Source organism: Dipodomys ordii, unplaced genomic scaffold, assembly GCF_000151885.1.
Source record: "Dipodomys ordii isolate 6190 unplaced genomic scaffold, Dord_2.0 Scaffold7, whole genome shotgun sequence".
Taxonomy (NCBI): Eukaryota; Metazoa; Chordata; class Mammalia; order Rodentia; family Heteromyidae; genus Dipodomys; species Dipodomys ordii.
The window spans coordinates 23,465,237-23,488,599 of record NW_012267223.1 but is presented as its reverse complement, the minus strand read 5'-3'; the positions used below and the strand labels follow the sequence as shown (position 1 = coordinate 23,488,599).

At 44.4% G+C, this 23,363-nt stretch overlaps 2 protein-coding genes across 2 annotated transcripts in view; both read left to right on the top strand.

Moving 5' to 3' along the window:
* The first annotated feature begins 202 nt into the window (after nt 1-202).
* Nucleotides 203-20,928, top strand: Fam134c (family with sequence similarity 134, member C). Its single transcript, XM_013038056.1, has 9 exons — nt 203-527; nt 9,331-9,437; nt 13,040-13,070; nt 13,978-14,104; nt 15,218-15,302; nt 16,535-16,672; nt 17,577-17,656; nt 18,284-18,416; nt 18,817-20,928. Exons 1-9 carry the CDS (start codon nt 289-291, stop codon nt 19,272-19,274), a joined length of 1,398 nt encoding a protein of 465 aa, XP_012893510.1. The 5' UTR covers nt 203-288; the 3' UTR covers nt 19,275-20,928.
* Nucleotides 20,929-22,261: 1,333 nt separating this feature from the next.
* Psmc3ip (PSMC3 interacting protein) overlaps nt 22,262-23,363 on the top strand; it is a 6,082-nt gene continuing 4,980 nt past the window's right edge. The window contains exons 1-3 of the mRNA XM_013037981.1: nt 22,262-22,444; nt 22,531-22,631; nt 22,765-22,854. Of these exons, the coding sequence (XP_012893435.1) occupies nt 22,411-22,444; nt 22,531-22,631; nt 22,765-22,854 (225 nt within the window). The 5' untranslated portion in view covers nt 22,262-22,410. The remainder of the gene's footprint in view (nt 22,445-22,530; nt 22,632-22,764; nt 22,855-23,363) is intronic.

The window sequence follows — 23,363 nt, the reverse complement described above, 5'->3', positions numbered from 1 at the left end:
TCTTCGCTCCAATGAGCTCTGGGTTCTGTTGAGGGCAAGTTCCCTTACTCCTTTGGCTTCACTTGTGTAGAGCGCGCATGCGCAGAACCGTTTCGGCATTCGATTCCTCCGCGCGAAGGGACCCATTTTGACTCAGCCTCCCCCGCTTTCTAACGAACGAGCCTGTGCGCTTGCGCACAAGTTGAGAGGCGGTGTTCCCCCCCGCCAGCCGAATCTCGCATCTGCGCAGTTGCTGTTATTTGTGTTCGTCGAGCCGCAGTCCCGGATGTTGTGGCTGCCGGGGGGGAGATGGCGGAGGTTGAGGGGGTAGTTGCGGCCCCAGGGCCAGCTTCAGGGTTGGCTTTCAGGGGCCGCCAAGCTATGTCCGGCTCCTGTGAGCGTGACCAGCAGGTTGAGGCGACGCAGCGGGCCCTGGTGGAGGTGTTGGGGCCCTACGAGCCCCTGCTGAGCCGGGTCCAGGCAGCCCTGGTGTGGGAGCGGCCAGCCAGGAGCGCCCTGTGGTGCCTGGGGCTGAATGCGGCTTTCTGGTGAGAGAACTGGACCCTCTGAAACCCTGCAGGGCGCGAACTCGTCAGGTGTCTCTGGGGTTCTCACCTCTCCGCCTGCCCGGTTTCCTTCTCTACATTGCCTTACCTCCTTCCACCCCATCCCGCCTCCACGCTGCTTTGACATTCCAGCCCTTGCCAGGGCCTTCCAGCTGGCCCCCGCGCTGTACCCGCGCCCGTACTCTCGCCCCGCACATCTGGCGGAGCTTCTGGTAACTTCTGGAGGGGTTCGCAGGGAAAACCAAGATGCCTCTTGTTAGCTTGTGAAAGCTGTTTCCTGTAAGGCCCTTATCTTCTTTTCTCTTTTCTGCCCAAGTGTGGCTGGAAGGCTGCCTTCCAGAGATTTTTAGCAGTGAGAGGTGGAGATGGAAGGTCTTAAAAAAATGTATCCATAGCTGTGATAAGAAAACAAGTTGAGGCGGTTAGCATGAATTAGCATCTTGGATAATTCATGTCTCACTCCGTCCAGAGAGTTGAAGTTTAGGCGTCCGTGTGGACCTCCACAGATGAAACTTGGAAGAAAATGCTAAGCCTTTAAAGGAAATAGTGATCGTGAGATCTTACCCTTTCCACAGCCAGTTAAGACTGCAGTGCCTCCCTGTTTCAAGAAATTAGAGAGGCATCCTTAGCCACGGTACATAAACAAGGAAATCGAGGCTATAATAAAATTTTCCAGGACTGGACAAGTGGCACTGTAAATACATTTTAAATGTAAGGGTCATGCTTTGGGGAAATGGGACTGCTGTTCCTCTCCTAAGTTGTCATCTCCTAAAGACAACAGGTCTTCATAGAATCTACCAATCATAGTTGGGGGTTTGTTAATAGGGAAGTAAGTAGATTCAATTCCAAGGGTACTGTGCATGTATGGGAGAGGGGGAGCTTCAGCTAAATGAAATAAGACTACCCTGGATAAAAGTGAATCAACAGTGAATTTTTTAATTTGTTGTTTTTGCCAAAAATAGCTTCTTAACATTCTTGGTTTGAAAGTCAAAACATTGCCATTTGGTTGAAAGAAATTTTAGTGCATGGGTATAGAACAATTAATTCGAAGTCCTTTGACTTAGTCCTCTCCTAGTTTGAAGGAGACTCACATTAAAGGTACCATAGCAGTCTGGCATTTCTTGATTCCATTCTTTAGCAAATTAGATGGTAAACTTTTCCTTCTCCCTCTTTCACTACCTCCCTCCCTCTCTTTCCCAGAGCCTTGTGCATGCTAAGCATGTGCTGTATCTTTGAGCTAACCCCAGCCCTCATCACCTGTTGGTAAGGTAATCATTCTTCCTCGACCCCCAGGTATCAACTTCCCTTTCATTGCTGTCAGAAGCCCTTAACTGTAAGTACCTCATTTAGGAGCATTTATCCAGGCAAAACTTCACTTCCCACAGTGGTGCCCCTAGAAAGAAAGCAACAGGAAACTGCTGGCCCCCAACAGTTTTCTGAAGTTTAGTAGTGTGCTGTTTAGTTTTTCTTTTTTGTGGGTTGTGGGGCTTGAACTCTGGGCTTGGGCTCCGTCCCTGTGCTCTTCCGCTCAAGCCGAGCGCGCCACCGCTTGAGCCAAAGCCCTACTTCTGGTTTTCTAGTAGTTTATTGGAGATAGTCTCACAGAGTTTCCTGTCCGGGCTGGCTTTGGACCGTGATCCTCAGATCTCAGCCTTCTGAGTAGCTAGGATTACAGGCGTGAGCCACCAGTGCCTGGCTAGTCTGCTGTTTAGAATCTCACTTTTGCACTCTGGATGGCAAAACTTTATTGTACTTGGTCTTTATCTCTGGCATTTTCTGGTAGCATGCCTGCTGTGTATCTAGAACACAGTAACTCTTATTACAGTCCCATCACATTCTAAGAAGGTAGGAAAGAGCAAAAGGAGAGTGTGGCCGGGCGCCGGTGGCACTGTGTCTCAAAGTGGTAGAGCACTAGCCTTGAACAAAAAAGAGCTCAGGGCTGGGCACTGGTGGCTCACGCCTGTAATCCTAGCTACTCAGGAGGCTGAGATCTGAAGATCACAGTTCAAAGCCAGCCCTGGCAGGAAAATCCGTGAAACTCTTATCTCCAGTAAACCACCAGAAAACTGGAAGTGGTGCTGTAGCCCAAATGGTAGAGTGCTAGCCTTGAGCTGAAGAGCTGAGGGACAGCACTCAGGCCCAGAGTTCAAGCCCCATGACCGACCCAAAAGAAAAAAAAAAAAAGGGTGACTTGAGACAGAAAGAATAGTTGGCTATGCTATTTATGAAAACTTACACCTATGAAGGATACAGATAGGACTAGGGTCCAAGACACTAGACTATTAGGCATTGGCATTCATAGAATTATGTAGGGGAATGAGCTTCTTTGGAAAGTAGTCTGAAGTTTAAATTGAAAATTAGGCTTTACATACCAGTAGTGTCTTATTGAGTATTTGGGTATTGACATTTCAGTTTGGAATGTGGATCAGTGTTTAGGTCGTAGACATATTAAATATTTAAGAAAGGAAAGAGTATGAGTATCATTAAAAAGTCAGAAAAAGCAAATCTAAAATACTTAATCTTTCATCATGTGTTAAGAATCATAGCATATTGTTGAGGTGTTATATGCATTTTGAACTATTACAAGATTGAATAATAGAAAAAAGTAATCAGAAATCAAGTAGGTAGCTCTTTTAGTTATGGTTAATCTTGATCTGAGGATCACAGTTCCAAGCCATCTGTTTAGAAAAGTCCATGAGACTCTTATCTCCAATTAATGACCAAGAAGCCCAAAAGTATAAATAAGAAAACAAAAAGCCAAAAGTAGAGCTATGGTTCAAATGGTAGAGTGCTAGTCTTGATCACAAAAGCTTGGGAACAGTACCTAGACCCCCGAGTAAAAGCCCCAGAACCAATAAGTAAATAGACAAATAGATCTGTTTACAATAAGTAAATAGATAAATAGACCAATGTAGATAGCTTGTCACCATAGTATTCTTAGACTTTTACTCCCCCACCCCCACCCCCTGGAGGTTCTAACAAAATTATGGTGGCCATATCAGAGACCTGGCTTAGATTACCTTTGGTCACTGACCAGTTATTATCTCTAAGATAATAGTCTTCACTGCTAAAAGCTGATATTTTTATTAGCCTCACTTTATCTGTAAATGAATGACAGGGGAAGAATACGGGAGTCAGCAAGAGTACATCCTGACAGGATCAGAAAAAAACAGATTCCAGTAGCTTTTTGGTTTGTGTCATAGGAGCTAAGAGTGAGGGTAAATGAGCCCTAGAAATGTGAGGGCATTCCAAGCTCCTTCACACTTCCATGAAGAACACATGGTTCAAGGAGCACTAGATGACTTACTAAGCTGATTCCCATTTAATATTATTCTAGGCCGTCTGTAGGGATATGATTGAGCACAATCCACAAGAGGATTCTTTGTTGAGATCTGTTTTTATAGTCACTAATCTGAATTAATCATGTTATACTGAGGGGGTCATTACAGAATCTGTTTTTTTAAAAAGGTTCCCTTTCCTCCCTAAAACAAAAAAAAAGTTGTGTGGGGGTTTTTTTGTTTTTGTTTTTTGATGGCTTGGAAATTGATGAAGCAATTCTGACCCTAAAAGGTTAGAATTTGAAGCCAGGCACCAGTGGCTCAGGCCTGATGACCATGGTTCAAAGCCAGCCCAGACAGGAAAGTACATGAGACATTTATCTCCATTTAACCACCAGGAAACAGGAAGTGGTGCTGTGCTTCAAGGTGGTAAGCACCCTCCTTGAGTGAAAGCTCAGGAACATCTCCCAGCCCTGAGTTTAAGCCCCATGACTTAACCAAAAAAAAAAGAAAAAAACACCTGGGCGCCGATGGCTCATGCCTGTAGCTACTTAGGAAGCTGAGATCTGAGGATCACAGTTCAAAGCCAGCCTGGGCAGGAAAGTCCATGAGACTCTTATCTCCAATAAACTACTAGAAAACCAGAAGTGGCGCTGTGGCTTAAGCGGTAGAGGGCTTGCATTGAGCTGAAGAACGCAGGGACAGCGCCCAAACCCAGAGTTCATGCCCCACGACCGACCAAAAAAAAAAAAAAAGTTAGAATTTGAGTGAAAAACAGTTATACTGGAGTTCTTATTCAGGTGGTAGAATGCTTGCCAAACATCTTCAAGGCCCTCTGTTTAATCCCTAGTACCAAAAAAATAAATAAACAAAACCCCAACAAACAGAAAATAGTTTCCGTAGAGACAATTTGTTTCCTGGGGAAAAAATGTGTACATAAAGTTTAGATGAAATCACTTGAGCCAAATGAGTCTGGTTATAGTCTTTCCAAGCCCCAGGACTAGGAGGAAAAATGTCTAATTTAGCTTTTTTTTTGTCAATGCCTGGGCACTGTCCCTCAGCTCTTCAGCTCAAGGCAAGCACTCTACCACTTGAGCCACTTCTAGCTTTTTCTGCTTATGTGATACTGAGGAATTGAACCCAGGGCTTCATGCATGCTAGGCAAGCACTCTACTACTAAGCCACATCCCCGGCCCCTTATTTATATTTTTTTCATGCTAAGTGTGTGATAAGTACCTATCACAGTGCCCAGTTTTACTCATTGAAATGTAGTCTTGTTTTTGCTTGTGCTAGCCTTGAACTTCAGTCCTCCTTATCTCAACCTCCTAAGTAGCTAGGATTACAGGCACTTACCACAGCCCTAGCTTTGTCCCCTGTTTTTATCTATCTTAATTGTAAGGTTGGATGCTTTCTCTCAATTAACATATAGGTAAACCATTAGCAGCTAGTTGGTTCCATTTCTTGTTTTTGTGCAAGCAACAACTATCATTATATGGTATGGGTTGGGTTAATTTTTTTCCTTTTAATTTGCCAGTGACTAGCTCATTAACTACACAGTCACAAGTGCTGTACAATAATGGGCTTACTGTCCCTGTAGGCTGCCATCCTTTGTTCTGAAGTGCCATTGAGATGAGCTTATGCTGTAATGACAAAGGAAGCTAAAAATAATATATTATTTACTAGAAAATAGTAATAGAGAAATATATGTTTGGGGTTTTTTCCTTCTTGTGGAACTGAAGGTGGATCCTAGGACCTCATACACATTATACAAGTATTATGTATGACTATCACAAACCTTTACCAATAATGTTGATCCAGAAAAGAGGAGGAGGAAGCCTGGTGCCAGTGGCTCACACCTGTAATCCAGCTACTCAGGAGGCTGAGATCTGAGGATCAAGGTTCAAAGCCAGCTGAGGCAGGAAAGTACATGAGACTCATCTCCAATAAACTTAGAAAACTGGAAGTGGTGCTGTGGCTCAAGTGGTAGAGTGCTAACCTTGAGCTGAAGAGCTGAGGACAGCACAGTTCAAGCCTCATGATGGAAAAAAAAAGTGCTTATTGACTTAGTATTTCACTTCAAATAGCGTTCTTATCATTCGTCTTTCAAATTTTTTTATTACTGCCTTATATTGTAACTATAATATTTACACTACAGGGGTGCAGTTAATATCAACTTTTTTGTTTTTTTTGTGTGTGTGTGTTAGTTCTGGGATTGTGCTAAGCACAATCCAGGACCTTGTACTACTCTCACGGCTAGCACTCTACCTACCATTTGAGCCATGCCTCCAGAAATTTTTTACTGGCTAATTGGAGATGGTCTGTCACGTACTTTTCTGTCTGGGTTAGCTCTAACTTTAGTCCTCAGGTCTCAGCCCCTGACTAGCTAAGATTCCCAGGCATGAGCTACCAGTGCTGGTTTATGTCTTACTCTTTTCTGTAATTGAGCTGCTTGCTTACCAAAAAGCCTCAGCAAATAGGCACTCAATAAACGTTCAATTAAGTTAAAGCATGGCTTAGGTGAATGGGAGGTGGAAGCAATTTTTTTCCTACTCCATTTCGTATTCGTTTAAAAAATTATACTCTGGCCAGGTGCCGGTGGCTCACACCTGTAATCCTAACTACTCAGAAGGCTGATATCTGAGGATCACAATTTGAAGCCATCCTGGCTTAGTCTGTGAGACTCTTTTTGTTGTTGTTGGTCATGGGGCTTGAACTCTGGGCCTGAGAGCTGTCCCTCAGCTCTTCAGCTCAAGGTGAGTGCAGTACCACTTGAGCCACAGTGCCGCTTCCGATTTTCTGGTGGTTTATTGGAGATAAGAGTCTCATGGAGCTGGGTGCCGGTGGCTCATGCCTGTAATCCTAGCTACTCAGGAGGCTGAGATCTGAGGATAGAGGTTCAAAGCCAGCTTGGGCAGGAGAGTCCGTGAGACTCTTATCTCCAATAAACCACTCAGAAAACCGGAAGTGGTTATAGAGTGCACCTTGAGCTGAAGAGCTAAGGGACAGCATCTAAGCCCAGAGTTCAAGCCCTACAACTGACAAAAAGAGAGAGAGAGAGAGTCTCATGGACCTTCCTGCACGTGCTGGCATTGAACTGCGATCCTCAGGTCTGTTTCCTGAGTAGCTAGGATTACAGGTGTGAGCCACCTGTGCCCAGCTATGTGAGACTCTTATCTCCAATTAAACAGCAAAAGGCCAGAAGTGGAGTTGTGGCTCAAGTGGTAGAGTGCTAGCCTTGAGGAAAAAGGCTCAGGAACAGACCCCAAGCCCTGAGTTCAAGCCCAGGATTGGCACCCTCCACGACCCCCCCCCCCAAAAAAAAGCAAGCTCTGAGAACAGGAGGTTTTAGGCAATCTTATTACCTACCTAGCTCTTTGAAGTACTGAGCAAAGTAGTTGTATCACATATAGCTAGAGAAACAGCAGCACTAGGGAACAAGAAACTCGGCCTTATTAAGTTTGCTTATTTGTTGGGATAATGCACTGACTTTGGAAAGAAGCTTAATGGCCAGAGGCAGCTCTAGAGATTTTATTTTTAAGCTGCTTTCATTCTTTAATCTATCATATGATTGCAGTATCTGTTAAGTGATGGGATAGAAAAAGTTGGGATAGGGTTGTCATTGGTGACTAGATTTCTGATTCTCATTTCCTTTCAGACCTTTTTTTGTTGTTGTTGTTGGTTGTGGGGCCTGAACTCTGGGCCTGGGCGCTGTCCCTCAGATCTTCAGCTCAAGGCTAGTGCTCTATAGTACCATTTCCAGCTTTTTCTGCTTATGTGGTGCTGAGGAATCGAACCCAGGGCCTCATGGATACAAGGCAAGCACTCAACCACTGAGCCACCTTCCCAGCCCTCAGACCTCATTTTTAATATAATTTTATTTTTATTTTGTAATTCTTAAATGTTAAACTAAGTGATTTGAACAGAGGAACAAAAAAATCACCAAGACAGACTGGCTTTAAGATTGAAAATATGGAATACTTCATGAATTTGCATATCATACTTCTGCTGGGACCATGTTATTCTTCTCTGTATCATTCCAATTTTAGTATATATGCTGCCCAAATGAGCACGTAATATAATTTTTAAAAGGTAACATGCATTGGTGTTTATAGAAATGACTACAAAACATCTGGAAACAATTTAAAATTGCTTTACCATTTCCTGTGTATGTGTCTAACTTCATATATAGATAGATATAAATATAGATATAGAAATATATCCAGAAAAAAGCTTTTTCTTTGTTTTGTTGTTATTCTGGAATTGGAACTAAGGTCACAAGTCTTTAATCTTTTATGTATGATAGGAATTATAGTTAATTTTTTTTTGGGGGGGAGGGGTAGTCATGGGGGCTGAACTCTGGGCCTGGGTGCTGTCCCTCAGCTCTTCAGCTCAAGGCTAGTGCCCTACCACTTGAGCCATAGTGCTACTTCCAGCTTTTTCCTGCTTATGTGGTGCTAAGGAATCAAACTCAGGGCCTCATGCATGCAAGGCAAGCACTCTACCACTGAGCCAGCTTCCCAGCCCCTGATAGGAATTATACTTTGAGAATTGTTCTGTGATTTTGACAAGTTGTTAGGCCATGTTGTTGAACTGTGATCATTCCAGAGTTATTACCTATATCCAATCCTTACTTTTACCTCTTTAGTCAGTTGCTATGACAATACCTAATAACAATACAGCATTATAAATAATGAATATAGCTGGGTGCTAGTGGCTCATGCATGCCTGTAATCCTATTCAGGAGGCTGAGGTCGGGTGATGGCAGTTCAAAGCCAGCCTGGGCAGGCAAGTCTGTGAGATTCTTATCTCCAGTTAAACACCAGAAAACCAGAAGTGGACCTGTGGCTCCAAGTGGTAGAGCACTGGCCTTGAGATGAAGAGTTTTGGGACAGTGCCAAGGCCCAGAGTTCAAGACCCACAACCAACAATAAATAAATACATAATAGAATTACAGGCTAAGCATATATTATGTACTTATTATTTTCTTGACTTTTTTGGCCACAGTGATTTAAGTGTGTTATTAAGAATGTTATTTCTCTCCTGGCACTGGTGGCTCACCATGATCCTCAGATCTCAGCCTCTTACGTAGCTAGGATTACAGTCAGGAGCTACCGGCACCCGTCTGCATGTTTTTAAGTATATCTCTGTCAGTGTGTTCCCCTATAATGAATGGTACCTAATTTGACAGATGATAGATGTTTGCTTTCATCATAACAATTTATCAAGGGTTAATGTCTCTAAAATTATTAGAATCACAGACTGAAAAGTTGAAAGGGATTTTGAGAGATTAATTAGGCCTCTGCCTTTACAGAAGCAAATTATTATCTCTGTTCATAGATAAAATAGTTAAGACACAAAAGTTTCAATTATTTACCAAAGGTGTACAACTAATCAGTGTTAGAACATACAAAATTTTTGTTTGTGTACTCCAGTAGCAATAATGTACATGTAGTGTTTTTGAAATTAGCTTAATTTCTTAATAACTTCTTGTTTCTCCTTCTCTGTAGGTTTTTTGCACTGACATCCCTTCGTCTTGTGTTTTTACTTTCATTTGGCTTGATGATCATTGTCTGTATTGATCAATGGAAGAATAAAATTTGGCCTGAGCTGAAAGGTAAGTTCAATAGCATTTAGAACAGTCTGGATTAGAAATTTAATTTTTGCCTTAAGTTTTGTTTTGTTTCAGTTTTTGAGATGTGGAGCTTGAGACATACTATCTTTTGAAATCTAAATTATTTGCTTTTAAGAGACACTTGAAAGGCTTGTGCCCATCTGTAAGTAAGCTTTGCCTTTCCCATCTTAGCAAATCTATAGCTACCTCTCTATTCTGGGGAGTAAGTAGTTCTTTTTTTTTTTTTTTTGTCGGTTGTGGGGCTTGAACTCTGGGCTTGGGCACTATCCCTGAACTCTTCAGCTCGAGGTGAGTGCTCTACCACTTGAGCTACAGTGCCACTTCCGGTTTTCTAGTGGTTTATTGGAGATAAGAGTCTCATGGACTTTCCTGCCCAGGCTGGCTTTGAACCGTGATCCTCAGATCTCAGCCTCCTGAGTAGCTAGGATTACAGGCGTGAGCCACCGGTGCCTGGCATAAGTAGTTCTTAAGAGTTTTTTTTTTTCCCAGTTGTGGGGCTTGAACTCAAGGTCTGGGCATTGTCCCCTGAGCCTCTTTGGGTTCAAGGCTAGCCATCTACCACTTGAGCCACAGTGCCACTTTTGGTTTTTGAGTAGTTAATTGGAGATAAAGAGTCTCATGGGGACTTTTCTGCCCAGGCTGGCTTCGAACCACGATACTCAGAAATCAGCCTCTTGAGTAACTAGAATTACAGGTATGAGCCATTGGCACACACTAGCTTAAGAATTTTTTTTTCTTTTTGCCAGTCCTGGGGCTTGAACTCAGGTCCTGGGCACTGTCCCTGAGCTGCTGTTGCTCAAGGCTGGCACAGTGCCATTTCCAGCTTTTTCTTTATATGGTACTGAGGATTCGACCCCAGGGCTTTATGTATGCTAGTCAAGCACTCTTACCACTAAGCCACATTTCCAGCCCCAGTTTAAGAATTTTTTTTTTTGTCGGTAGTGGGGCTTGAACCTCTGGGCTTGGGTGCTGTCCCTGCACACTTCAGCTCAAGGCAAGCGCTCTACCGCTTGAGCCACAGCGCCCAGTTTTCTGGTGGTTTATTGGAGATGAGTCTCACGAATTTTCCTGTGGGCTGGCTTTGAACTGTGATCCTCGGATCTCAGCCTCCTGAGTAGTTAGGATTACAGGTGTGAGCCACCAGCACCCAGCCCAGTTTAACAATTTTTAAAAATAAATATCTTTAGCTAGGCACCTGTAATCTTAACCACTCGGGAGGCTAGCTTGAACAGACAAATCTTTGAGACTGTTCCTCCATTTAACCAGCAAAAAGCCAGACGTAGAGGCATTGCTGTACTGGTAGAGTTCCAGCCATGAGTAGAAAAGGCTGAGTGAGAGCATGAGGCCTGTGTTCAAACCCCAAAGCAAAAATCCTTACTGGATTATGTATCTTTACTGAGAGAATATCAACTTACTTCCCTAGGATTTCTTTTAAATCATTTAGTTGTAATGTGCTAAGTGAAGCATTATGATTTATGGAAAGTAATGTAAAACAGGGTACTTATTTTGGTTTTGTGGTTTGAGGTCTTAGTTTAGGGCCTTTGCCCTCTTTTATCTTACTTTCCTGAGTGCTGCTCTACCACTTGAGCCACATCTCCAGCCCTGAGACAAGGTACTTTTCAAAGATTTTTTTCTTTAGCATAAGAAAAATTAATGACATAGAATAATACCAGAGATAACATAGTTTAGTTTGAATTATATATTCATTATTTTAGTCCTTAACTGAAGCCTAGAATGGAGAAAAATGAAAAACATTTGGAAATTGGAAAGAAAACTATTTCTAGATAGGCCAATAGCTTGATTAGTTTAAGGAACAAGCTGCAAAGCTTCTTCTGAGAACAGAGGATTGAGAATTTGGGTAAAAATGAAAAATTATTCAAGGTAGTACTAAGAAATAAAACTGTAGCCCAGCGCTGGTGGCTCACATCTGTAATGCTAGCTACTCTGGAGACTGGGTGAGATCTGAGGATCATGGTGTGAAGCCAGCCCAGGCAGGAAAGTCTGTGAGAGTCTTATCTCCAATTCACCACCAAAAAGATCAGACTGGAGCTGTGGCTCAAGTAGTAGAGCACTAGCCTTGAGCAAAGAAGCTCAAGGACAATGCTTAGGCCTTGAGTTAAACCCGAGCACTGACACAAAACAAACAAAAACGATCTCAAAGGTTATTGCCATTAGATTTTTTTTTAACCTTAAGATACAAATCTTTGCTGTGCGCTGGTGGCTCACGCCTGTAATCCTAGCTACTCAGGAGGCTGAGATCTGAGGATCGCGGTTCAAAGCCAGCCCGGGCAGGAGAGACCGTGAGAATCTCCAATAAACCACCAGAAAAACCGGAAGTGGCGCTGTAGCTCAAGTGGTAGAGTGCTCGCCTTGAGCTGAAGAGCTGAGGGACAGCGCCCAAGCCCAGAGTTCAAGCCCCACGATCGACAAAAAAAAAAAAAAAAAGATACAAATCTTTTATTAGTAAAGAAAAGGCATTAGTGATCATAAAGCCACTAGATTTTATAAGGCCTGTAAGTTAGGCCTAGGAAAAAAAAAGACTGATAAGTTGGATGGTCTTAAGAGCAAGGGACAAAAAATAACTTTGGGATTTTAAGAATGTTGAGTAGAGAAGTAGAGGTATGGCTCAAGTGGGTAGAGTGCCAGCCTTGAGCAAAAAACTAAGGAAGAGTTCAAGCCCCAGTACCAGCACCAAAGAGTGGAGAGTGGGAGAATGATATACAATTAGAAGATACAGGCAAAGCCAAAGAAGTTGGTTCATGTAAGGGGGTATGAATGAGAAAAGTTGATGTGTGTTGTGTTGGCAGGTTGTGAAGCCAGAGCATAGCTTCTGGTGGTCCTGGTGGTCCTGGGGGCTGATCTCTGGACCTGGGCGCTGTCCCTCAGAGCTCTTCAGCTTAAGGCTAGTGCTCTACCACTTGAGCCACAATGCCACTTCTGGCTTTTTCTGCTTATGTGGTGCTGAGGAATGGAACCCAGGGCCTCAAGCATACAAGGCAAGCATTCTAACACTGAGCTACCTTCCCAGCTCCCAAAGTATATAGTTTTTAAATAGGTTATTCTCTTGTTTTATAGAAACTTCAAGGAATCATGTAGTTCCTCTGCTTGTCATAGCTGGTGAATGTCAAAAGACTAAATAATTCGGATCAAAGGATGTCTCTTTAAAGAAAATAGGTAGATTTTTTAGGGTTGGAGTAGTTACAACATGTTCCAGTACTTTGATAGACACTGATATTTATGAGTAGCCCAGACACATTCAAGGGATGGGACCATTTTTCTTGTATACTTTGGCTTTCCACTGAAGTAATTAAAGGGCTCTATTGGTCTGTTTGTACCCTTTGCCTTTTCCTTAAAAAACGAGTGGGCATAAGCCATTATTCTCTTGTTTGAACAAGCATAAGTCATTATTTCCTTGTCTGTTAGCTCCCTAACTCTGGCATTTATAACATGATGTCTCTTTTTTATTGGATATTATTTTCTTTTTCTCAAACCTATTAACACTTGAGTTGTCAGACCAAAAGCCTAACATTTTCATGATGAGTTTTCCCTACCAACTAATGCTGGTGTTTGTTTTAATATTGTAGTGCCAAGACCCGACGCATTAGACAATGAGAGGTATGGAACCTGATTAAATCCCTTTTTGTTGCTCGGATTCTTTTTGTAATATTCTGATTATATGTTGTTAAGCCCATGTTCTAGACACACAGTGGACACTGGCCCAAATCCTAAAGTTTAGGCGGTAATATTTTGAGATAGTCGGTGTCTCTTCTAAAAAGAGAACTTGTAGGAAAAAAGAGAGCTTTATTGGTGGAAAAAAACAAAAGCAAAAAATATTACAATGCCTCATAACCTAACACAGCAGGGAAATAGCTATATTCAGCCCCAGTGTTAAAACTTATAGCTAATTTGATTTGTATCCTGGCTTTAAACCAGGTCTAATGTTTTCTGTGACCTGTGGCTATTTAAAGTCCTCGGTCAGAAAACATTCTGGTCTCTGGCCAGTGAGCCAATGCCAAAGATTCCTCTTAACGTCTTACAGCTCCTTTCTCAGTTCATCCACTCCATATGTCTGAGCCAAGAATTTTCTCTTGTTATGGTCTAGTTTGACTTTGCTTTATTTATTGTCTCTCTGAGGAGCACATTCACCATTACCTTCCCTCAGCAGCAGTGTTGTCAGACTGTGCTTTTTACTTGTATCCCTGAATTGCAGTCACAGTGAATTGTAATGGTCTCAGTATGGGAAAGAAAATATTTTTAAACACAAAGGGCCTTGGAACTGGTGGCAGGTATACACATGTGGATTGGGCCAATTGCTCATAGGGTGGAGTTGTCAGAACAAGTTTGCCCTCCTAGTTCCTAATTCAAGTTTCAACCTGAAGAAAGTCATACTTCACCTCCACAGCACCTGGGACTAGCCACTCCCAGCCTCTATTTAAACCCAGAAGTAATGGCTTACCTGCACTGCAAGATGGGGGGACCCTCAACACCCTCTTTTCACAGCTCGCCCTTCTCTCTCCCTTAGCTGGGGCTTTGTTCACCCGAGGTTGCTCAGCGTACCTGAGCTCTGCCATCATGCAGCTGAAGTCTGGGTTAGTGGGACCATTTTCATAAGGAATCTTTTGCTTTTCAAAAAGCAAAACCCAGGCAAGGTAAGACTTCCATTTTTCACTTTCATACCTGGCCTCAGTTCAGTTCATGCTGAAAATTGAAATAGCTCCTTTTCTGTGTAGGGCTCATTCTGAAAAGGAAAGGAAGCTGGGCACTGTGGCTCACACCTGTAACCCTAGCTACTCAGGAGGCTGAGATCTGAAGCTAGTGGTTCAAAGTCACTTAATATTGTAGTGCCAAGTTCAAGCCCCATGACTAGCCAAAGAAAGAAAGAAAAGGCTGGGCTGGGAAGGTGGCTCAGTGGTAGAGCCCTTGCCTTGGATGCATGAGGCCCTGGGTTTGATTCCTCAGCACCACATAAGCAGGGAAAAAAAAGCCGGAAGTGGCGCTGTGGTTCAAGTGGTAGAGTGCTAGCCTTGAGCTGAAGAGCTGAGGGACAGCGCCCAGGCCCAGAGTTCAGGCCCCACGACTGGACCCAAAAAACAAAACAAAAAAAACAAAGAAAAGGCTAACATTTGTAGGATAGACAGAGGCTTCTGATTGGCCTTTAGGATTAAGGCAAGAGCTTGATGACTCCTTGTTGGTGTGTTTGGCTTGTCACTTGGAGTAGACCATTTTCTTTTTCTTTTTTCTCCCTCCTTCCCCATCTTCTGGTGCCAGGGATTGTACTCAGGGTCTTACACATGCTAGGCAAACCTACCACTGAGGTACATCCCTAGTCCCATAAAGTAGGCCATTTTCTTGCCCTAAGGTGAGAAAGAAAGCTTGCTGCATGTATTGTATGTCATATTAAAAATGTAGTAGGTTGTTGAGCTTTTGTTGTCTTGTTTACCTATTTTGACTTTAAAAAACCCAGCAACAACACTTGTTTTCAGAGAAAATGTTTGGTTAAGCCTTATTCATACCAATTTTGTGACATGAAAGGTATAGCTGTATGGGGTTACCACATGAATGGGGTTTGAGTACAAGGGAACATCCACTTTTTTCCCAAACAGAATAGCCATTGGACAGAAGAGTAGCTACATCTGTCATCTGATATGTCTATGCTTGACTTATAGATCTTAAAGATATTTCAGTCACTTCTCTACCATTAATCCCCCATTCTCACTCCTTGCCATGTGGCAGAAACTTAATATCACTTCTTGACTCTCCAGTTCTGCTTGTTGAGCTGTGGGATTCTGACCTTTTTGGCTGTCTTGGGCCGCTACATCCCTGGACTCCTGCTGTCCTATTTGATTCGTAAGTAAGGTTTGTGCCTCCCGTTAGGAGCTACTCTTGTTCATAGCTTTTCTAATTACAGCTAACCCTGGATCTAGGGAGAGAATGCCTATATCTAAGGTCACCAGAAAATGACCTTTTCATAGTTTCATGACCAGTTTAATGTTAAGAAAAATGTCTTAAGCCGGGCACCAGTGGCTCACGCCTGTAATACTAGCTACTCGGGAGGCTGAGATCTGAGGATAACAGTTCTAAGTCAGCCCAAGCAGGAAAGTCCGTTTCTTTCGTTGGTGGTGGTGGTCATGGGGCTTGAACTCAGCCTGGGTGCTGTCCCTCAGTTCTTCAGCTCAAGGTGAGTATTCTACCACTTGAGCTACAGCACCACTTCTGGTTTTCTAGAGATAAGAGTCTCATGGACTTTCTTGTCTAGGCTAGCTTTGAACTGCGATCCTCAGATCTCAGCCTCCTGAGTAGCTAAGATTACAGGTGTGAGCCACAGCACCCAGCTGAAAGTCCGTTTCTTATCTGCAATTAGCCACCAAAAAAACTGGAAGTGGTAGAGCACTAGCCTTGAGCTTCAGAGCTCAGGGACAGTGCCCAGGTCCAGAGTTCAAGCCCCAGACAAGAAAAAAGAAAAATGTCTTCTTTGTTGTAGCAGATTCCATTGAAGTACATCCTTACCTAAAATCCATCTCTTACCAGGTTTTGGAAATTTACGAGAGCCCACTAACAAAATACTATTCCCAAATATGAAGGACTGCTTATGTTTAAGGAGGGAATTTTTAGAACATTAATTCTTAGAGGTTTTTCTGTTAGATTCTTTTTGCCTTGGAGGACTTTTTACTCCCCCGGAACATTAAGTTTATAAATTCAGTTACTTGATGTTGGCATGTACTCTGGGGCTGGATCAACTGAATTGTTCTGGCTATGACTGTCATATATCAGACCCTCATATGATTGGTTGTATAGTAGAGGTGTTGTTTAATGACTCAGTGATACTCACAGCCAATGTTCACATTGTCTGGTTCTGCCCTAGGTTATCAGTAGCATATATGCTATGTATAGAGTAGGCCCTATGGCCTACAGAAGTCTCTGCCTTTAAAAGTCCTCTTTAGGGAGACTGGTATAGATAACCAGTAGAATTAAGCAGAACTATTACATACTAAATGCATGTGTAAGCCTCAAGGACACACTATCAGAGGGATGTTCAACCCCTTCTCCATTTAGCCTCCTCCTCCCATTTCTTTTCATAGTTGTCACTGTCATGATATGGCCCCTTGCTGTGTACCACCGACTGTGGGATCGAGCCTATGTGCGGCTAAAGCCAGCTCTACAGCGGCTAGACTTCAGTGTCCATGGCTACATGATGTCCAAGCAGAGAGAGAGACAACGTAAGTGTCATGGGAAGCTTCCTTCCACTTAGGCAGTTCAATCAATATTCTAGTCTAGAGCAACACATGCAGGTTTACCAGGTTTTCTCATTGGAATCCCAAACCCTCCCATTTTAAACACACACACACACACACACACACACACACACACACACACACACACACACACACACACACACACACACACACACACACACACACTCCACCCTCCTAAACTGAATAAAAGGCAGATATTGAAAACACTCATAGTATTTTTATGAAGTATTTCCTTAACTTTTCTGAATACATCATGTAATCTTTATAACAACCTTGAGAAGTGGGTAATTTTATTCTCTTTTTCCAGTATAGCTCTTATTACTGAAAGCTTTCTTCTCAAGGAGATTAAAAACTGCTCTACAGATACCAGAAGTGTACTAGCCTAAGATCTACCTAACCCATTGCTGATAGTGGTGCACCGTTTTCCCCTCTGTTTGGGTCTTACCAGTTGGGTTTTATTTCCTGATCTTCAAAGAAGCCCACATGTGATTATCAAGGCCCACGTTCTCCTAGGCCAGCTAGTTGAAAAGTATCAGTACTCAAAAGCCTAATTTAATAAAAGTGAACTGTTCCTTTAGGACCCTCTGTGATAGATGCTATCATAATCATTTACTACCTTGCCATTGGGTCTGCACCTAGCAGGAGGGGTGTTAGAAGAGTGATGTTCTAGAAGTCTTACTCTACCAACTCACCTTGTCATGTAGGCTCAGCAGCCTTATCTTCATGCATTGTTAAAGAGGCTTATAGCTATATTTCAAGGGACTCTTTTATGATCTAATTTGGAGAAGGCATAAATGTCTCCTCCAAAGGCAAGGCTGTATATGTCTCCTCAAGGGAAGGCCTCAAGCTTTTTGCTCTTTCCATACAGTGCGCCGCAGAGCTCTACACCCAGAACGTACTGCAGATAACAGTGACAGTGAAGAAGAGCTTGCTGCCTTCTGTCCTCAGGTATCTTCAGTGTGGGAGCTGCTCCACTGGCCAGTTTTCCTTAACTCTCTTTTATCCATAAGCAGCTCACATTTAGGCAGTAACCATGATAAGTTAAAGTTATGGGCTCTCCATGGCCCTAGATTCCTCTTGCCTCCCCACGTAAAGACAGCAGGAGAGAAGCTAGTATTACATTAGGCCTTTGAACCTAGATCTCAATTTGAGCCTGGTGACCAATAACTCTCTTCCATGTTTCTTCTCACTCTACCATTATGGAAGAACTTCTAGAGCTAGCCTAATCAATCTTGTATTGTAAGCAGACCTGCCCACACTTAGGTCTGGGAAGCAACTATATCCTGCCCACCTGTGAAAAATAATCTCAGTTACTTGCTTAAGGGTAAGTAGCTAAGTAATGCCCCAGATTGCTTTTCTTCCTATGCTTAAGGTTATGTTTTCTTTGGGGGAGCAGCCTAAAAGGAGTCAAGATTTTGAGTAAAGTCCCCATCTATCTCCTATCACTGGTTGTATTGATGTCCTTATATTAGTAGCCTCTAGAGCCAGCTAATTAATGAAGCCTAGGACTGGGGACTGCTCTTGATAACTAATGGTATCACCTCCTCAGCATTCTTGGTCTTTTCTTTTCCTAAGCTGGATGATTCTACAGTTGCCAGGGAATTGGCTATCACAGACTCGGAGCACTCAGATGCTGAAGTCTCCTGTACAGACAATGGCACATTCAATCTTTCAAGGGGCCAGACACCTTTAACAGAAGGCTCTGAAGGTAAGAAGAACCTTTGACCTGGTAATGACTTTCCTCTCAGCTTCCCTGGACAGAGGGAATACTGGTGCCTACTTATCTCCTGTGCTCTGAACTGTGGATCACGTAGCTTAGCACCCTGTGTGTGTGTAGCTACAGCCAGGATAGTTCTGCTCTTCTTAAAGCCCTCAGTCTTTTAGTAGCCTCAGCCTCTAGTCTCATGGACATTCTAGAGGAAGGAAGGGAAAATCTGGCCAGTGGTGATCTACTCAGAAATGGGAAAAGCTAATCAGTCCTCAGGTCTTACTTCCTACTGAGAAATCCAGGGCAGAAAAATCTGGTTATATGGTATTGGCTTTTTATGAGTCCCAGGGTACTGGAGGATGTGGTGGCTACCCATGTTTCACATGCTCTGTGTTCTCAGATTTAGATGGCCACAGTGATCCAGAGGAATCATTTGCCAGAGACCTTCCAGACTTCCCTTCTATTAATGTGGATCCTGCTGGCCTGGATGATGAAGACGATACTAGCATTGGGATGCCCAGCTTGATGTACCGGTCCCCACAAGGAACTGAGATTACCCATGCTCCCCCTTCCAGCCAGGGGGAAGCTGCACTGCCAGAGCTTCTGCTTGGTTCCCTTCCTGTAGGATCCAACCTTACCAGCAACCTTGCCAGCCTGGTCTCGCAGGGCATGATCCAGCTGGCCTTGTCAGGGGCCTCCCAGACAGGCCCTTCTGGCCCACCTCCTCGGAGAGCAACAAGAGGTTTTCTCCGGTCTCCTAGTTCAGACCTGGACACTGATGCTGAAGGAGATGACTTTGAACTTCTGGACCAGTCAGAGCTGAATCAGCTGGATCCTTCGAATTCCAGGAGCCACTAAGAATACAAGAGACTCCTTTTTGGGAATCACTGCGGTTTAGGATTTTTTTTTTTCCTCATTCCATTTAAGGTGATAGGAGAAGGGAAGAACCCAGGCAGGTCCCATCCCCTCAATTATCTTTGTATGCTGGGTGGCCTGGCTGTTGTTCAGAGGCCTATTTAAAGGATACTCATTTCCCTGCTGCCAGCTGGACATCCATTTCTGTGCTTAGTCACTGAGATGAGAATGTGCTTCCCCAAGGGAGGCTTCTACCAAGATGGTACTTTGAGGAACAAAGTTGTCAGGGATATTCTTTCCCCTTTGAGGAAGTGCTGCTGTTTGCTTTTAGGTCTGGGTGCTCAGGGCCCTCACTGACAAAAGAGCCCACCCTTTATTTCCTCTATCTCCCTGGAACCCCCAAAGTCAGGCAGCAGCTGGAAGAGTTGTCATCTTTTGTTAAATCATGATTTTTTGTTTTTAAAGCAAGCTTGTCCTTTGGCTCTTCAGAACAAGCCTGCTTCCCTTTCTCCAGCCCATCTTCTTGTTAACTGACCCCCAGTGCTCCAAAATATTTGTGAAATGTTAAGAAATGTGAATATAATGCAGGGATGGGCCATTCTTATACATCACCTCGAGCCATAGGGGTCAGATAGCTGTTGGTAGGGTTAGTGAGTGCCTCTTTATCTTGAGATCTCACTGAATCTTTTGGAGTTGTGTGATTGCCTTTGGTGCTGCTAACCCTTAGCTCTATTTGCATTGGCCTGAGCAGTAAGCAAAGCAATACCACAGCCATTTTTATGTTCCTATTCCTTCCCTGTTCCTTTGGAAAAGCAATAATTCCATGGGTGGGTGGAGGGGTCCAAAGTAGCACTTTATAAATGGCTTTGTGGCATTCTTCCCAGGAGCCTCAAACTCTTTTGCACCAACTATTCTTACTACCTTTTCAGCTTCTTTATTTTCAACTGCTCCCCTACTTGGTTAAGGCTACCTTTAAAGATGAGCCCAGTTAGCAAGAATGTGTCTGCAGAGACCCTTCTGGGTGGTATGTGCTCTGCAGACTCTAGTAAAATCATGTAAAGAACCCAAAATGGTCATTAGTTCTAAACCTGTCCAGCCTACTGCCTCACTTTGCCTCCCTAATCAGAGCTCAAGCCAAACTCTTCTATCCTCTTTCCTTCTTGCATTAACCCTTTGCTGATCCTCAGGGACCACTCCCCCAACACCACCCCCATACATGAATGAGGGATGTTGGACAGAGCCTATTTTCATGTGCTACAGGTGGGGGGAGGGGTGCTGTTTGCTCTTGGTTGATAGACAAGCTAGAGACTAGGGAGTGAAAATAGTTAATATTGAGAAAGATCTGGGTTCCTGTTTCACAGTCATTTATCCTGTTAGACGATTAGAGGTAATGGCATCTCCCCACTTTAGGGTTCTCAGACTTTGAATGACATCTCCCCAGAGCACAGATGTCTTACAGATGTGCTCTAATATGGGAGGGGGAAGGGAAAGGAGTGGGATTTTGTGTGTTTGTTTGCATGAGTGTGTGTAGCTTTAGGCCTTGGGAGTTGGCAAGAGGGAGGGAAGGAAGTTGAGCAAAATCTTTGGTTTTTCTTGTACCTGGGGGATCCTGCTCTAAATCTCTTTAATCCTCCACTGTGAATCTGGGGGTGGGCCAAGTGGGTGGGTGGGTGCTGGGAATAAATCTTGTATGACAACAATCTTTAGGAGGCTGGTACTTTTTTCTTTTTCTTTTTTTTGCTGGTTCTGGGGCTTGAACTCCGGGCCTGGGTACTGTCCCTGAGTTTCTTTTGCACAAAGCTAGTACTCTACCACTGAGCCACATCTCTACTTCTGGGTTTTTGGGGTAGTTTATTGGAGATAAGAGTCTCACAGCTTTTCCTGCTAGGGCTGGCTTTGAAACTCTTCTCAGCCTCCTGAATAGAAAGGATTACATTCATGAGTCACCAGCACCTGGCTTGAGAATCTGATATTGAATGGTGACCTCCTTGGTACATCTTTTCAACCAGAGTAATGATTAATCTGAGGATGTGACAGCCTCAGAAAAGGAAAGCTAAGTGTGATGGGCCTACTTCTCAATCCTGCTTTGTAACAGAACCACCATGAGGCCACTTGTAGAGTCGAAACATGAGTGTAACTGGCACTCTTGGCAGGGATTTAGTTTGCATTTCCTTTCTAATTCTTAATATTGTCCCCTAAGCATGAGACAAGCATGTTTCAAGAGCTAATTAGGTTTTAGGTAGCACAAAGTTTTTAAGAAGTAGTATTGTGCTCTTCCTCTTTGGTCTTCAACTGACCTCCGAAACTAGAAATACTATTTCAGATTGTGTCCCACTGGCCACTGTGGTCAGGAATGGAAAGCACCTGCCAGGTGTTGCTTGAGATTGCCTTCACCAAAGGGAGACTGCGGCTTGGGTAGCCGGCCCTCCCACCTCTGCCCTTCCACGCCCAAGTATCGAGCGCCTCCTGGGTGCGAAGCTTGGTAGTGGGCAAATGAGTGTGGCGTTGAAGCTTACACAATCACCCTCCTTACCCATTGGTCCGGTTTTACAAATGGAAAAACAAAAAACGGGGAGAGGTGGGCGCCGGAGGCTCAGGCAGGTCATCCCAACAAGTCCGGAGTCGGAGATCGGAGAACCGCGGTTCGATCCCAGCCCAGACAGAAGAACCCGTGAGTCTCCCCAACCAACCTATAGAGCCCCTAGAGATGAGAGCCAGAACGCCACGGACCGCGCTCTGAGTTCAACGCCCAACTCCGTTAACACTGAAGAGTGGGCTCGGGGCAGCCGTGGGTAGCAGGCCCGGTGACCTCGAGGCTTACTGCCGTTGATTCCCGTGCCAACACTGCCCTGAAGGCGCGGGTGACGCGCTGCAGCAGGAACTGGTCTCGGCTTGGAAGGCCCTGCGTACCCCACAGCCTCAACTCGGGGAGCGGGGAGCGAGGCGGGAGGCGGGAGGCGGGAGGCGGGAGGCAGGCGGCCGAACCCACCGCGGCGTGCGGGAAGGGCTGCGCCGTTCTTCCGGCCGGCTTCCCCTCCAGCCAATCACCGCTCGAGGCCCACCCTGCCGTTTCCGGAAGGAGCCGTCTCCTAGAGCAACCGCCATATCCGGTCATCTGAATTCGAGCGCGGGAGAGACGATGAGTAAAGGCCGTGCGGAAGCTGCAGCCGGAGGTAGCCGCGGCGCTGGCGAGACCTGGAGGGGGACGGGCGAGGGATGGTTGAGTGACACCCCCTCCCCGCCTCGTCTCCCTCCGCAGCCCCTGGGATCCTTCTGAGGTACCTGCAGGAGCAGAACCGGCCCTACAGCGCTCAGGACATGTTCGGGAACCTGCAGAAGGAACATGGACTGGGCAAAACGGTGAGGACCCCTAACGAGGCCCAGGTTCTGCTCCCTCGAGCTTTCGCTGCTTGCCTTTCACTGGCGGGAATCTACCCCCGCCCCCGTCCCCCCAGACCCAAAGACTCCTAATTGCCCCGCCCTCTCTTGTCAGGTCGTGGTAAAGACGTTGGAGCAGCTGGCCCAACAAGGCAAGATCAAAGAGAAGTCATACGGCAAGCAGAAGATCTATTTCGCTGATCAGGTGAGGAGAACCTGTGCAAGTGAACAGCTGTGCGAGAGCCTACATTGAATCAACTCCTACTACAGGTGGCACCCTAGTAATTCATCTATGCCATTAGAAGGGCCTCAGAGACTCCCGTCCTATGACTCAAACTGATTTCGGATTATGGTGGACTATAGAAGATCCTAAATTGTTTCTGCCATGATCCATTTCTGATTGGAAGCTCTTATTTCCCATTATCCAGACAGGCTGACGCTATCCTCTCTCTAAGGAGTTTCCTTCATCTTCCTCCCTAAGCTAATGCATCAACTTTGGACTCTTCAGCCAGATTTCCACCTCAAGGTCTCCGAATATCATCAGAGTCGAATGTCTCTCCTTCCCTCACCTCCACCCCAAATAAGTTTGGCTTATCTCCAGCATTCCTCATGGTTAATGGAATCATTCTTCACCCAAACCAGAAACTTGGAAATAATTTTTTCAAGTCTGAACAGGCCTCAAATATAGCTGATTTTCTTTTTTCTTTTTTTTTT

Excerpts from the sequence above, each read along its gene's own strand:
- Fam134c (XM_013038056.1), top strand. The coding sequence starts at position 289 with ATGGCGGAGGTTGAGGGGGTAGTTGCGGCCCCAGGGCCAGCTTCAGGG. Across the intron at positions 14,105-15,217 it reads AAAAGCAAAACCCAGGCAAG|TTCTGCTTGTTGAGCTGTGG; the intron begins GTAAGACTTCCA and ends TTGACTCTCCAG. Across the intron at positions 15,303-16,534 it reads CCTGCTGTCCTATTTGATTC|TTGTCACTGTCATGATATGG; the intron begins GTAAGTAAGGTT and ends TTCTTTTCATAG.